The sequence below is a fragment of the Amyelois transitella genome, chromosome 10 (assembly GCF_032362555.1).
Source record: "Amyelois transitella isolate CPQ chromosome 10, ilAmyTran1.1, whole genome shotgun sequence".
Classification (NCBI taxonomy): Eukaryota; Metazoa; Arthropoda; class Insecta; order Lepidoptera; family Pyralidae; genus Amyelois; species Amyelois transitella.
Window position 1 is genome coordinate 11,888,921 of NC_083513.1, and position 13,039 is coordinate 11,901,959.

At 38.5% G+C, this 13,039-nt stretch overlaps 1 protein-coding gene across 3 annotated transcripts in view; it reads left to right on the plus strand.

The window, feature by feature from the left end:
• The window catches only part of LOC106135408 (collagen alpha chain CG42342), a 186,347-nt gene that overhangs the window by 166,062 nt on the left and 7,246 nt on the right, over positions 1-13,039 (plus strand). The window contains exons 11-23 of one of the 3 annotated variants that reach the window (XM_060946002.1): positions 4,676-4,764; positions 5,053-5,187; positions 5,407-5,433; positions 5,725-5,763; positions 6,820-6,924; positions 7,161-7,205; positions 7,298-7,351; positions 10,147-10,173; positions 10,558-10,611; positions 10,692-10,718; positions 10,794-10,829; positions 11,064-11,198; positions 11,445-11,630. In XM_060946002.1, the coding sequence (XP_060801985.1) occupies positions 4,676-4,764; positions 5,053-5,187; positions 5,407-5,433; positions 5,725-5,763; positions 6,820-6,924; positions 7,161-7,205; positions 7,298-7,351; positions 10,147-10,173; positions 10,558-10,611; positions 10,692-10,718; positions 10,794-10,829; positions 11,064-11,198; positions 11,445-11,630 (959 nt within the window). Of the gene's footprint in view, positions 1-4,675; positions 4,765-5,052; positions 5,188-5,406; positions 5,434-5,714; positions 5,764-6,819; positions 6,925-7,160; positions 7,206-7,297; positions 7,352-10,146; positions 10,174-10,557; positions 10,612-10,691; positions 10,719-10,793; positions 10,830-11,063; positions 11,199-11,444; positions 11,631-13,039 lie in introns of those variants that run through there. The other 2 variants (XM_060946003.1, XM_060946004.1) reach the window with 2 other exon arrangements.

A 13,039-nucleotide genomic window follows, 5' to 3' on the forward strand; every position in this document is an offset into this window, starting at 1 on the left:
TATCATCTCTTACGCCAGACTCAGTAACAAAAGAACCACAAATCTTTACATCTCGAAATGATAATCTTGAGTCAGATTTTACAATTGCAGAATTAGAGTGCTGTTTGAAGAAGAAGGATACTGCGCCAGGTGACGATGAAATTACTTATAGTATGTTATACAACTTACCGCTAGACGCTAAGAGATATTTGCTCAAGTTATACAACCTAATCTTTCGCTCTGGTAAAATTCCAGTTCAATGGCGCAATATTTTAATCATACCAATACCAAAGGCTTCTGATCATGGAGTTACAGACCCTAAACTTAGACCTATATCTTTGATGTCATGTATTTGCAAAGTTTTCCACAATATGATGCTGCGTCGGTTGGAGTGGTATGTAGAAAAAAATGAAATATTCTCTCCGAACACCGTGGGATTCAGGAAATCACAGTCATGTATGGATTGTTTGACCCGTTTGGTTACATATATACAAATAGGTTTTACAGATAATGAACCAACACTGGCTTGCTTCCTAGATATTGAAAATGCCTACAATAATGTGGCTGTTGATAGGGTTTTATGTATTCTGGATGAACTACAGGTTGGAAGTAGGTACTGTAAATATTTTTGGTCATTCTTAAGCGAAAGATATTTAATGGTGAGATCTGAAGACGGGGAGAAAATAATCAGCAGAAGGGCTAATACAGGACTTGCTCAAGGAGATCCAATTTCACCATTTCTCTTCAATATAGCTACTTACAAAATTTGTCGTCTTCAAGCACAAAAAGTATGTATCGCACAATATGCTGATGATTTTGTAATCTATGCGAAGGATAAAAACATTAATTTGAGTGAATCAAATGTTCAGACTGCAATAAACTGCATAATTAAAATCTTAGATGAATTAGGCTTACAATTGTCCAGTAAAAAAACTAAACTCTGTCTTTTTAGCCGAGGAAAGAGAACAGTTTTGCCTGTTGTGAAGATTGATGACTCAGCTTTGGTTTATTCAGATTCTGTCAAATATTTAGGTCTATGGTTAGACAGAAGTCTCACATGGTGTAGACACATTAGTGAAATAGCGCAAAATTGCTCAAGATACCTTAATATTATAAAAGTTTTATCAGGGCCATCTTGGGGGGTTCATATTCAACATATGCGTCGTTTGTATATATCACTTATAAGAAGTAGGATAGATTACGGCAGTTTTCTCTTCGATAATAGTGCCAAATCGCATATTTCAAAACTAGACAAAATTCAAAATCAGGCTTTGCGAATTGTAGGAGGTTTTATTAGAACTACTCCGATCCATGTAATGGAAGCTGAACTCTGCATACTGCCTTTATTTATTAGAAGATTATATCTGTGCTATAAATATATATTAAAAGCTCGTTCGTGGACAAATAATATCACAATCGAGTTATTGAAACAACTGGTTGCTGGTAGTCTGACTAGATATTGGTTCAATAAAAAGAAACCATTAACAATCGAAGTATACAATAAGACTAAAGATATTAATGTGTACTCCTCCACTGTTCTGGACATATTTTCAGCAGACACGTGGCTTTCTTGTATAGATATTAAGGATATTGCTATAAGTGAATTGGACTGTCTTATGGGTTCCAAACGCTCCTATTTAGACTATACACTGAGATGTTGTGTCATTGGTGAGCTGCAGATAAAATACAATGACTGGCATGTGATATTTACAGATGGTTCAAAAAAACAAGATAAACAGGGAGCAGCTTATTACGATCCGTCCTTAAATAACAGTGGAAGTGTTAATGTAAAAGATAGAATATGTATAATGACGCTTGAACTCATTGCAATTTCTAATGCACTCACTTATGCGGAAAGCTACAGTTGGGATAAAATTCTTATTTGCTCAGATAGTAAAAGCGCGATACAACATGTGGCTCGATGCGCCTCTGGCAACAGAGGTGTCTCGACAGCCTTTCGTGTACTTGCACAGATTCTACAATTTAGGTCGCGGAATATAAAAGTCAAATTGCAATGGGTTCCTGCCCATATAGGAATACGTGGTAACGAGGAGGCAGACAAACTTGCAAATGCTGCTCTTTCAGACGGAATAGAATATAATATCCATCCATGCTATTCGGAATATCTAGGAGAATTTAAATTAGTGTGTCAGGATCGGTGGAAAGAACACTTTAATGAACGGTCAAAAACAAAAGGCATATGGTACAAAACTATACAGAGTGAGCCTCCCCGTATACCATGGTTCATAAAAAGTAATTTACCTAGAAGGATAGTCAAATTAATAATTAGAGTAAGATCTGGTCATATCCCATCAAGAAAATTTACTTACTTAATTAAAAAAACCAACTCGCCTAATTGTGAAAATTGTGGTATTGTGGAGGACATATTTCATCTCTTGATGGAATGTGAACAGAACCAAACTGCAAGGAAGATTTTTATGGATAAATTTAAGATTAATAGGCTTGATGTAGGTAGCATACAATGTATTCTGAGCAAACCTGCTTCTGATGCTTCCTTGTGCTTGTGTGGGTTATTGGACTTTTGATAATAATCCACACAAGTATCAAACCTGTAGGTATGTAATGTAATTTACGATTCTATTAGCACCTTGTGTTAAATTTAAGATTTGTTACAATGGGACTGACGTGTCTTTAAGACAAAAGTCCTTAATTTAAATAAAGATTAAAAAAAAAAAAAAAAAAAAAAAAAAAAAAAAAAAAAAAAAAAAAATATTATTTTCACTTTGTTTATAGTCAAAATGTTTCTTAAAATAAAATTTAAACCACTTTAAAAATAGGTCTTATTATTTTATCGAGTGTGTGTTTAGTGGTAGGATTACGTTTATGTGGCGGAAGTTGTAAATTTTAATTTAGGGTTCTGCACTTAGACATTGACCAGGGTTCTCAAGTGATCTGTATTTTTCATAAAAAAAATGTGGAATGGCTATAATGTGTATTATTAAATGATTGAAATTATCATTACTCCCTGATTTATTTATTTATTTAAAACTTTATTGCACAAATTAACAAAAAATATGTACAAAGGTGGACTTCATGCCATATGGCATTCTCTACTGACTAGTCTGATGACTGACTTACCATCAGACCAAACTGTGATAGCAAAATGGTGCGATAAAGTACAAATTATCTATTACTAGCTGCGCTCCTGGGCTTTGGTCCGTGGTCGTGAGAATTTCGGGATAAAAATTAACCTATATTTCCAGGTAATATTCTACCTATATATTAAATTTCATCAAAATCCATCCAGTATATTTTACGTAAAAGAGTAACGAACATCCATCCTTACAAAGTTGCATTTATAATATAATATTAGTAGGATGGATCTGGAATATAAGAATATCCAAGAGGATGTTGTTATATAAATGTAAGTAGTACCTACCTATCGCTACACAAATCTCAAACTCACGTTCGATCTATGTGATTTGTTCTTTTTTTATTATAGCCCACGGCTCCGCCCGTGGTAAAAAAGGAGCTCCTGAAGGTTTAATTTGTCTCTGTGACAATTTCATCAAAATCTGTGCAGTAGTTTCTGGGTTTATTCATTACAAACAAAAAATAAAACAAATCTATCGCGGAGAAGCGTTATTCGGCTAGACGGAAAACAAGGAGACCTTAATTTTTTATGAATACTAGTGTAAAAAATATATATTATTTATTCGTTAGTTAAGCTATCTGAATATGTTTTTAATAGTCAATTTATTGTGTGGTATTTTAATTAGATTTAGGAGTTAAAATACGACACCCGAATTCTGGTGTATTACAACATTTATACTGAATGGACCCACATAAATTATTCGATACTTAGCAATAAATATGGTCGATTCATTCACTAAAACACGTTATGGATTTTATTAAAAAAAATACACACAAAAAACTTGCGTAAAAATGACACATTACGATTGAATTACATTTTTGTTGCTAACGGTATGTTGCTCGATTCGTGGCTACGCACCCCGCCCGCACCCCTTCTTCGCCAACGGTCGAAATTGACAGTGTCCGACGGCAATTGTTTATCGTGTGTCATTTGCATAGTATATAATTAATAAACAATTGAAGAGTGATTGTCTGTGTTCAAGTGTTGTGATTATACTCATTCGTAGCGGAATTTACTTAGCTTTGTGTTATTGGAAAATATTTTAATGAAATGGGAATGAATTTCGTGCAATTAACGTGTAAAGTGTAAATGGCGGCCAAAAAAATGTCATCTTTAAAATGTTCGGGGCTACAGATGATACTTGAGGTATTTATTAGTATTTAATTTTACTTTTATCTTGATGCTCGTTTCGTTATCTTTTTTTAGGTATACAGTTCATTGAATATAATTATACGGTTGAAGCACAAAGTTAACTTTTCTGCGGAAAGTCGGCAAAATTTTCATTGTACGGGACGTTACCGGAGTGTAGACTTTAGGAAATGCGGACGCGTCACGGGTTAATTTATTTTTTACTTGTAGACGATGATGGTACAAATGATAATTTACCGGTGCAGTGCTTTACACGCTGAGCTTTGTTAATAATATTAATTAGTAGCAGCCATAATTTATAAAATAAGCTTCAACATGACTGCGCCTACGCACCGTTTCCAGGTAATTATTGATTTTAGTATTTAAAGTGTTTTTAATTTATATTACAATTATTTGCTCATTTTATTTATCAATTAATTGGTTATGTTACAGGCAAATTAGGAGAAGCAGGACCGCGAGGTCCCCCGGGGTTGGACGGGGCTCCGGGGACGCCCGGGCTGCAGGGCCCACCGGGGAAGCCGGTCAGTACAGTTTTGATTACTATACTATTGTCTATGCGAATTTTCTTATCATAAAATATCGTACATTTATGAAAATTTAATACTACTAAACAAATGTTTGCAATGTGCAACTGCGAAAGAATGATATTCGTAAGTCAAAGTTATTAATCGTTTAAAAATTACCCCTTCATTCCAAATAGATTAGATTGACTCTCAAGATTTAAAATACGGTACAGAGTCCAGTGTTTATGATACAAGCAAGTTCAGTACAAATAAATCGTTTAATATTTAAATTTTAATACGTTCCAGGGTGAAATGGGTCCAAAGGGATCTAAGGGCGAGTACGGAGACATGGGCTCGCCGGGCATGCTGGGCGCGCCGGGGCTGCCGGGGCCGCCGGGCTACCCGGGGCTCAAGGGGGAGAAGGGGGACAAAGGGGACTCGGTGAGCCCTACTGCACACGATTATTCAAAATAGATACAGATGTGCTCTAAAATAATTATATCTATTTATTATGCGTTGTTTATTAATTCATAAGAAATTATTTTAGGACCATCAAATCTATATAAATTTCCATGTAAAATAAAGTAAATAAATATTCCTTACAAAATGTGGTAGTAACTTATCGTGGTATTGTTCCATGCGCGGCGGCGGCGGTTCCAGAAGTACAGGAAGCTGAGGAGAAGACAGGTGACTATCTACTGCCAACATTATTATCATCAATCAGACAATCTTAAACGCTTCAATCGGATTTCCAATTTTATCAGGAGAGTGTTTACTGGCGTTTGTCCCGACTGGCTTAATGAGACACTTAATAACACACTAGTCCACAATACAATCCCTTCCGACCTGCGTGATCTACTGAGCTACTGTTAAGTCCTGCTCACTGTTAGATCACAGTCACCTCACGGTAAAATGGTTTTCTTTTGAACAATATGTGTAGTGAACTGTTAATCTTTATGCCCACTGTTGAATTTGCAGGGAGACGGCACCGGGTACGAGCTGTACGGACACGAAATTGTAAGTTCACTTCAGCCTCCTTCTTCCATGATACTGCATGCTCAGACAACGTCGAACTAACTTCCTGTAACGTTTAGGTATTAATTTTTATTAATAATAGCTTTTTTCAAAGAAAAAAATATTTTATGATAACACAGTGTGCAATTTCTCTGCAACAATACTCAAGACGAGCAGAGTAATAATATGAAAAAGTCCAAAATATAATGAATAAAATGAAAAGATTATTGAAATAAAGCTTTCAAGCATATCAAATGACTAGAGGACACTCGCGCAGACCGAAAAATCTAGTTAAGTCTCGTTCTTCGTTAGTAATTTATTTCCTTCACAGTTTTTTTTTTTCGCGTCGTAATAATAATTAGTCAAAAGCTTTAGGTGTATATCAGTTTTTTCAAAATATGAGCGGCTACCACACGGGGCTTGTTTGGATCTTTTTTTGAGCAAGACGTTGGAAGCTTTGAGGTGAGGTAAGACCGCAACAATCACTTGTTGTAACAGATAATTCCCAATCTACTGGGTTGTCCCGGCAGCTGTTGCAGCCAGCACGTACACCTGCACCGCTCTAAGTATGTTGTGGAGAGTTTGAGAGTGCTCATCAGCCAATGCCGGACACTCGAAATTCAATCAGACGGGATATTTTTTTCTGGCAGATATTCAGCCATGGTCAGGGATAGCGAAAAAATACTTCCTTGCAACGAAGACAATGTAATAATTCTCTGCTCTACGTGTTTATAATATTTCAAATGGCATCTCTCGTTGATCTTTTGAGACCAGAATTCAAAATACAATTTCTCATTACATTTTTGATTGAGACTTGTGTTACGAAATGCTATCTCAACGATACTATATTTTATAATAAATAATTATATAAATAAACTTCAAGGCCCACGCCAATCAGAAAAAAATTGTTCTTCATCATACCCTGGCCAGGATTTAAACCCGGAACCTACTATGCCACATAAAAGTAGGTAAAGATAAAACTTGAATAAGGTGCCTCAAGTTTCTGAACCTCGGAATGGTTTAAGAGCGCATACAGTAACAGTGTTGTGGTGTGTGCAGATGATGGGTCCGCCGGGCGCGCCGGGGCCGGCGGGCGCGCCGGGCGTGGCGGGCCCGCCCGGCATCAAGGGCGACAAGGGCGAGCCCGGGGTGCGCGGGAAAGCGGTACGTATCTTTCATATTTTTTAACTAATAAAAAATATATAACTATATCCAAATATAGCCAACACCACTCCATCTATTTTGCTGTTCGGCTTTCAAATATGTAGTTACATGATATTTGATATCTCTAAATTAAATAACGACTTTTATGAGGCATCTGATAAAGTTGTGAATGTTTTCTTTATTTGGACCAAACTGATTTCATTAAATACAATTATATTTATATTATTTATTTTCAGGGTGAAAGAGGGGAGAAGGGAGACGCTGGACCCATGGGTCTTCCGGTAAGTAGAAAAAAATGCTTTACTACTTACTAATGTAACTAATTGTTGATATGACTCTGTATAGTGAACCTGTTTGATTGGCTTGGTCGCAGGGTCCCGTAGGCTTGCCGGGCGAACAGGGCCGGCCGGGCGAAATCGGATCACGAGTAAGTTTGTCTCAGAGCCTTTTGATATCTTAATCAAACTAAAATCTTAAACTACTAACAAAATAACGAACAGTAGATACCTGGAACATACTACTAAGTTCTACCCATATTAAGTATAAAAAGTCAGATCAGTAAATAACAAGTGCATGGAATTGCGTGAAATATAATGCCTTGTAAATAATACTTGATATAATTATAAATGCCAATATATGTATAAACCAAGGCTGTAGTGTCGTAGTCGTAGTGTTGAGATACTAACCCTGGTGGGGGTGTGCGTGCGCGCAGGAGAACCGCTGGCCGCCGGAGTTCGCGCTGACGTAGTGACGCGCGCGCGAGCTCGCCGCGCGCCGTCGCCGCCTGGCCAGAGCCGCTCCCTGCGATTGTAATGTTTGTACGTAACTCGCTAGGTGTAAATGTTTGTTACTACTGCGTAGTTAACAGTGAGACGTTACCAAACCTAGGCTAAGTGTTACAGATCATGTAAAGATGATATTTTTATTAATTTAGCCATAAATTGGTATGATAAATCGTTTTATTATTTTGTTGTTTTGTTAAGCTCACCAGGGCCCATCGGAACGCGCTCACACTACTCTAAATAATACCCCAACTAGTACTACTGCCAGTAAATAACATGTTTACAATGTATAAAAGGTATATAAATAAATAAAATATTTGCCGTGTGGTTCCTGGCATTAAAAAAGGACCACTCCATCTCTTTCCCATGGATGTCGTAAAAGGCAACTAAAAGATACGCTTATAAACTTGGAATTCTGCTTTTAGTCGATGGGCTGGCATCCTGTCACTATTTGAAGCTCAATAAGCCAAACAGCTGAACATGGCCCATTAGTTTTCTTCGAGTCTGTTGGCTCTGTCTTCCCCTCAAGGGATATAGACGTAATTATATGTATGTATGTTTGCGGGCCCCAGGTCCAAAGTATAACGGCGATGGGGAAGACTGAGGAAACGCAAAGATAAGACAGTTGCTGAGGCAATCATAGTGAGGTTTGGCGTAAGTAAAACACAAAATTGTGCCATTATGTGTCCCGCGTGGTATGTCGTCTGAGAGTCTACTTTTTGTCAAAAAGAAAGACAATATACCAGTATTTGTAGAACGTCTAATCTATTATTAAGAAATTATCTTGCATTGCATACAATAATGCATCATAATGCTAAGTTACGAAAACAAAATAGCTTGGATAATGTTAAGGTTGCGGACCCTGTATCATAAACATTTTGTACTTTAAAGATTAAAATAAATAAATCCAACACCAGAGTGACTATTTTTAAATAATTTAATAAGAATATGATAATATTTGTATATTTGGCGAATTAAAGTTCAGCGTATAGTTCGGGTGCCAAGTAAAATAAGTGATACCTCAGTAGGTACGAATGAACATATGAAATGATTATCATACACCTCGTATAGGTCCTCGTATGTGATATGCTAGAATTATGATGTAAAATTACTCTTGTCATTAACGAATACGTCTCATCATATCTTTCATATTGTATCGATTTGTAAGTATAATATTGTCCACGTTGTTACATTCTACGCTAATTGCCTGTTTGTAATTATTATTGTGATTATATTAACTTTCCCCTTATTCCTGTATAGTATAGTAAGCGTAATGTATAGCCGACGCAGGCAGCAGTCGGTCGGCCGCGCGTCGCCCGGTCGTCGCGGCCGGCCGCCTCGTGTCTGTGTGCGACGCGACGCGACGCGACCCCGCGGAGTAGCCGCGTGCTGCGAGGTGTCGCGTCGCGTCGCGCGGTGCCCGGAGCGACCGTCCCGAGGGGGCGCGGCAGAGCGTCGCGCCCGCCTCATCGTATAACTTAATGTACCTACCTTAATGTTGACTTGTGCGTATTGACCTTTTCATCACTCTCTTATTGTTCGTTCTCTTGGTGTACTATACTTATTATTATGTAGTCATAACTATCGTATCTATCTCTAATGTAATTGATGAGAGGGAAACAAAAGTGCATTCCTTTGAGGCATCACGATAATTGCAAAATACTTTCCTCATATATTAATCGACACAGGTGTAAAGTTTCTAAAAACATAAAAAAGTAAATAATTAGATTTAATCAAATTGTGATTTAGTATCACACCATTCTCGTAATGCCTCAATCGACTCCACATCACAGAATGTACAAAATACTATTGTCACATTAGGTTAAGCACTTCTAGATAAGTTACTCAACGTCCCTTAATCATTCTATCTACATATAATTATACTTGTTCCATCCTTTTGTCCAAAAATATTTGAATGCCAAGGTTTTATTTTCATTTTAGTATTTCGCAATCATATAAGCTTTGTGTGCTGCCTTAATTCATATTTCTTACCGTTTTTATTTGTAAATTAAATAAATTACAGTTACATGTTCCCACAATCATAATTGCGCGCTTTTTGCCCTTTACTTAGTTAATAAGTTTACCGTTAAGAACTTAATTTTTATGAGATACAAAAGTTGTCATTTGTACTATACGTCGAGAGCGTAAGATATTGTTGTTTATAAATTATTTTGGATGAAAATAAATAATTGCATGCAGTGCAACCCGTCTTTCTCTTGATCTTCTTTCCCGAGCCTCGTGAACCTTGTTCTGCGGATGAGCCTTCTTGTCGAGAGACCGCTGCATGCAGTGAGAGTAGCCGAGAGCGCCACATCGCACGCCACTGTCTGCCGCTGCATGGACCGGCCGCCGCGCGCCGCGTGTCGCCGCGTGTCGCCCGCCGCCGGCGACACGCGGCGGCGCGGGGCGAGGCGCGGCTGACTTGTCTGTTGTTCCGCAGGGCCCGCCCGGACTCGACGGCATGAAGGTGAGCAGACGATCCCCGCCTTACACGGGACCCAGGGCCTCTCCTAGTCTCATTCAATTCAAACGATCTTTTTTTTTGATAAGGGACGTTTAGTATATATAACAATTAATTTTAGGGTTATACGTACTATTGCGGTAGCAATTTTGTCGTTTAATTTACATATATCATGAATAATATATTTTTCACAGATGTAAATATGTATAATAAATTAAGAATTTAATAGCAGAATTTTTTAACACTTCTTGAATATCAAATTGTTATCATTAGGGATTGAATTAAATTCAAGGCAACCTCGAAGTTGTCATTATAAATTCCATTTATAACGGAGTACGTATCAATAACGATTTTATTTAAAGTGTGTATATTAATGGCTTGGCTTGCCAGGGAGCGCAAGGAGAGCCGGGCTCGAAAGGGGAACGAGGCGACCCCGGATTGCCTGTGAGTATAGAGCCTGCCACGGTCCTCAGCTTGTACTTAAACAATAACTGTACTAACAACTAACCTTTACACCGTTACAGGGAACCGACGGCATACCCGGGCAAGAGGTTGGTATATTACTCATGTACATTTTTTATTTATCTGATTTTGAATATAAATTTCGTAATAATTTCCTTGTCCAGGGCCCCAAGGGCGATAAAGGATACAAAGGAGAGCCTGTAAGTGACCGGAGACGATGACGCGCCTGTACTTTGCTTTTTGCATTATTCTAACTTTCCCGTCATGAATACCATACAGCAACAGCATGTAGTAGAAACTAACATTTGCATATGTCAGAAATATAAATATGTAGGTATATATTTTAATAAGTTGTAATTCATGCATCACGCATGCAACGGTAGGTGGGATCGTAATAATTTATTTGATATGAACTGTAAGGGTGATTCTTCCAGGGCCCGGTGGGCAAGCGCGGCCGCAAGGGCGACAAGGGCGACAAGGGCGAGCAGGGCGTGCCCGGGCTGGACGCGCCCTGCCCGCTCGGGCCCGACGGCCTGCCGCTGCCCGGCTGCGGCTGGCGGCCCAGCAAGGTACACCCCGGCCCTTCCGCCATTCTCAGTTGCGCACGATCGAGAGTCAATTGATTTTTAACGTATTATTCACGACTGAATAATTTGCAAAGCTCCCTCAACTCCACTTTTTTTTTAATATACGCTACATTGCATGCTTATTATAGATGGATAAAATAACAACGGGTTTTGTGACACTGACATTAGATAATCATAGCTGTTGTGTTTGTTGAGCTTAACCCGGTTTCCGCTAACGCCTGGGCACAGGAGCTGGGTGTGGTGTCTCCACGGGAGTCGGAGACGGGCGCGGGCGGGGACGGGGACGAGGAGGAGGAGGAGCCCGAGGGGGACGGGGAGGGCGGGGAGGAGTACGACCGCGAGGACGAGCTGGAGCCGCCGCGCGACTACGACGACTACACCGACAACGCGCACCACTCGCGCCACCACGACTGACGCTGACGCCGATGCGATTCCTTTCCTAGCCTCACTGTCGTCTCTCCTGTGTTGCCGTCTCACTCTTGCCTCACCTTCTATCATATTTATTTTTCTACTTTTGTTACATCGTCTTCTACTTCTCAACTTGGTAGTGGTGTTTGGTGTTATTACCGCAAATATCTGGTAAGATTAACGTAGATTATGATGCATGTTGATTGTAGCTTATATAATGTACAGAGATCTATGGAAAACTAACTTCTTCACCTTAATAGTATCAGACTACTGTAATATTATAAAATTTATGAAAAATTATTTATTGTAAATTATTAAAGCGAGCTCCTAAAAAAGGTAACTGGAAACACTATGAGTTGATAGTGAAATTTATAATGATTGTCTAAATTGTTAAGAAATTTTAAGTCAATACAGTGATGTAGTTCCTTGGCCGCCTACTAGATGGCGTTGTATGCAAAATACATCGCGCTATGGTTACGCTTGTGTAAAACACTTATATATCGTGACGATTCAAATAAATTATCTTTCCTACCACATCGAGTTTTACTTGAAGCATTCTACCGACGCGACATCTGGTGCCGAAACCCGGGAAGAAAAGGACTTTAGAAAATTGTGAGTAAAGTGAACTAACAGTGATCAGTGAATGAAAAATTACAAGTGTTGTGCCGGACTTAGAAAATTCGCAAGTGTTTGAATTTAAACATAGTCTCTGGAGTGAAATATTGACTTAGAAAAATTACGTGTCTCAGGACTTAGTCGTTTTGTGATCATTATCGACTTAGAAATATTTGCGATTTTGGGACTTAGGAAAATCGTTGGCATCTTGGACTTGTAAAATTTTTGTGTTTTGAACATTGTATTCGTCGCTTGGTTTTTTCGTTTGCGCTGATGCTGGGACTTAATAATTTAAATTGCCTGTTTGTAGCTTGTGCTTGCAAAGTATATTAACCTTTTTCTGAGTGCTAACTACAGCTGATGAACAAGATGGATAAGTTACTAGCCAGACAAGAGGCACGTTTTGAGAGGCTGCTTAAATCTTATTCAAACTATCGAAAATCACCAAAAGAGAGACTAACTGTGAGTTACATTGAATCAAGACTGGAGAGCCTTGAAAAGTTATGGCTGGAATATTTTGAACAACATCTGGATGTATACTCTGATGCTACTACTGAACTCAAGTCTACACATGATTATTTTCTTAATGATAAAATGTCTGTTGTTGAAGATACTTACACCGAGTATAAATCAAAACTGAAGGAGGATTTAAATAGTCGTTCGCCAAAACAACAAGCTAACCGCTCATCGTCACCATCCAAGCCAAGCTGTGAAGTGAAATTGCCCCGCATTCAACTACCTACATTTTCGGGAAATTATGAAGAGTGGCAATCTTACTACGACATGTTTACATCGGTTAT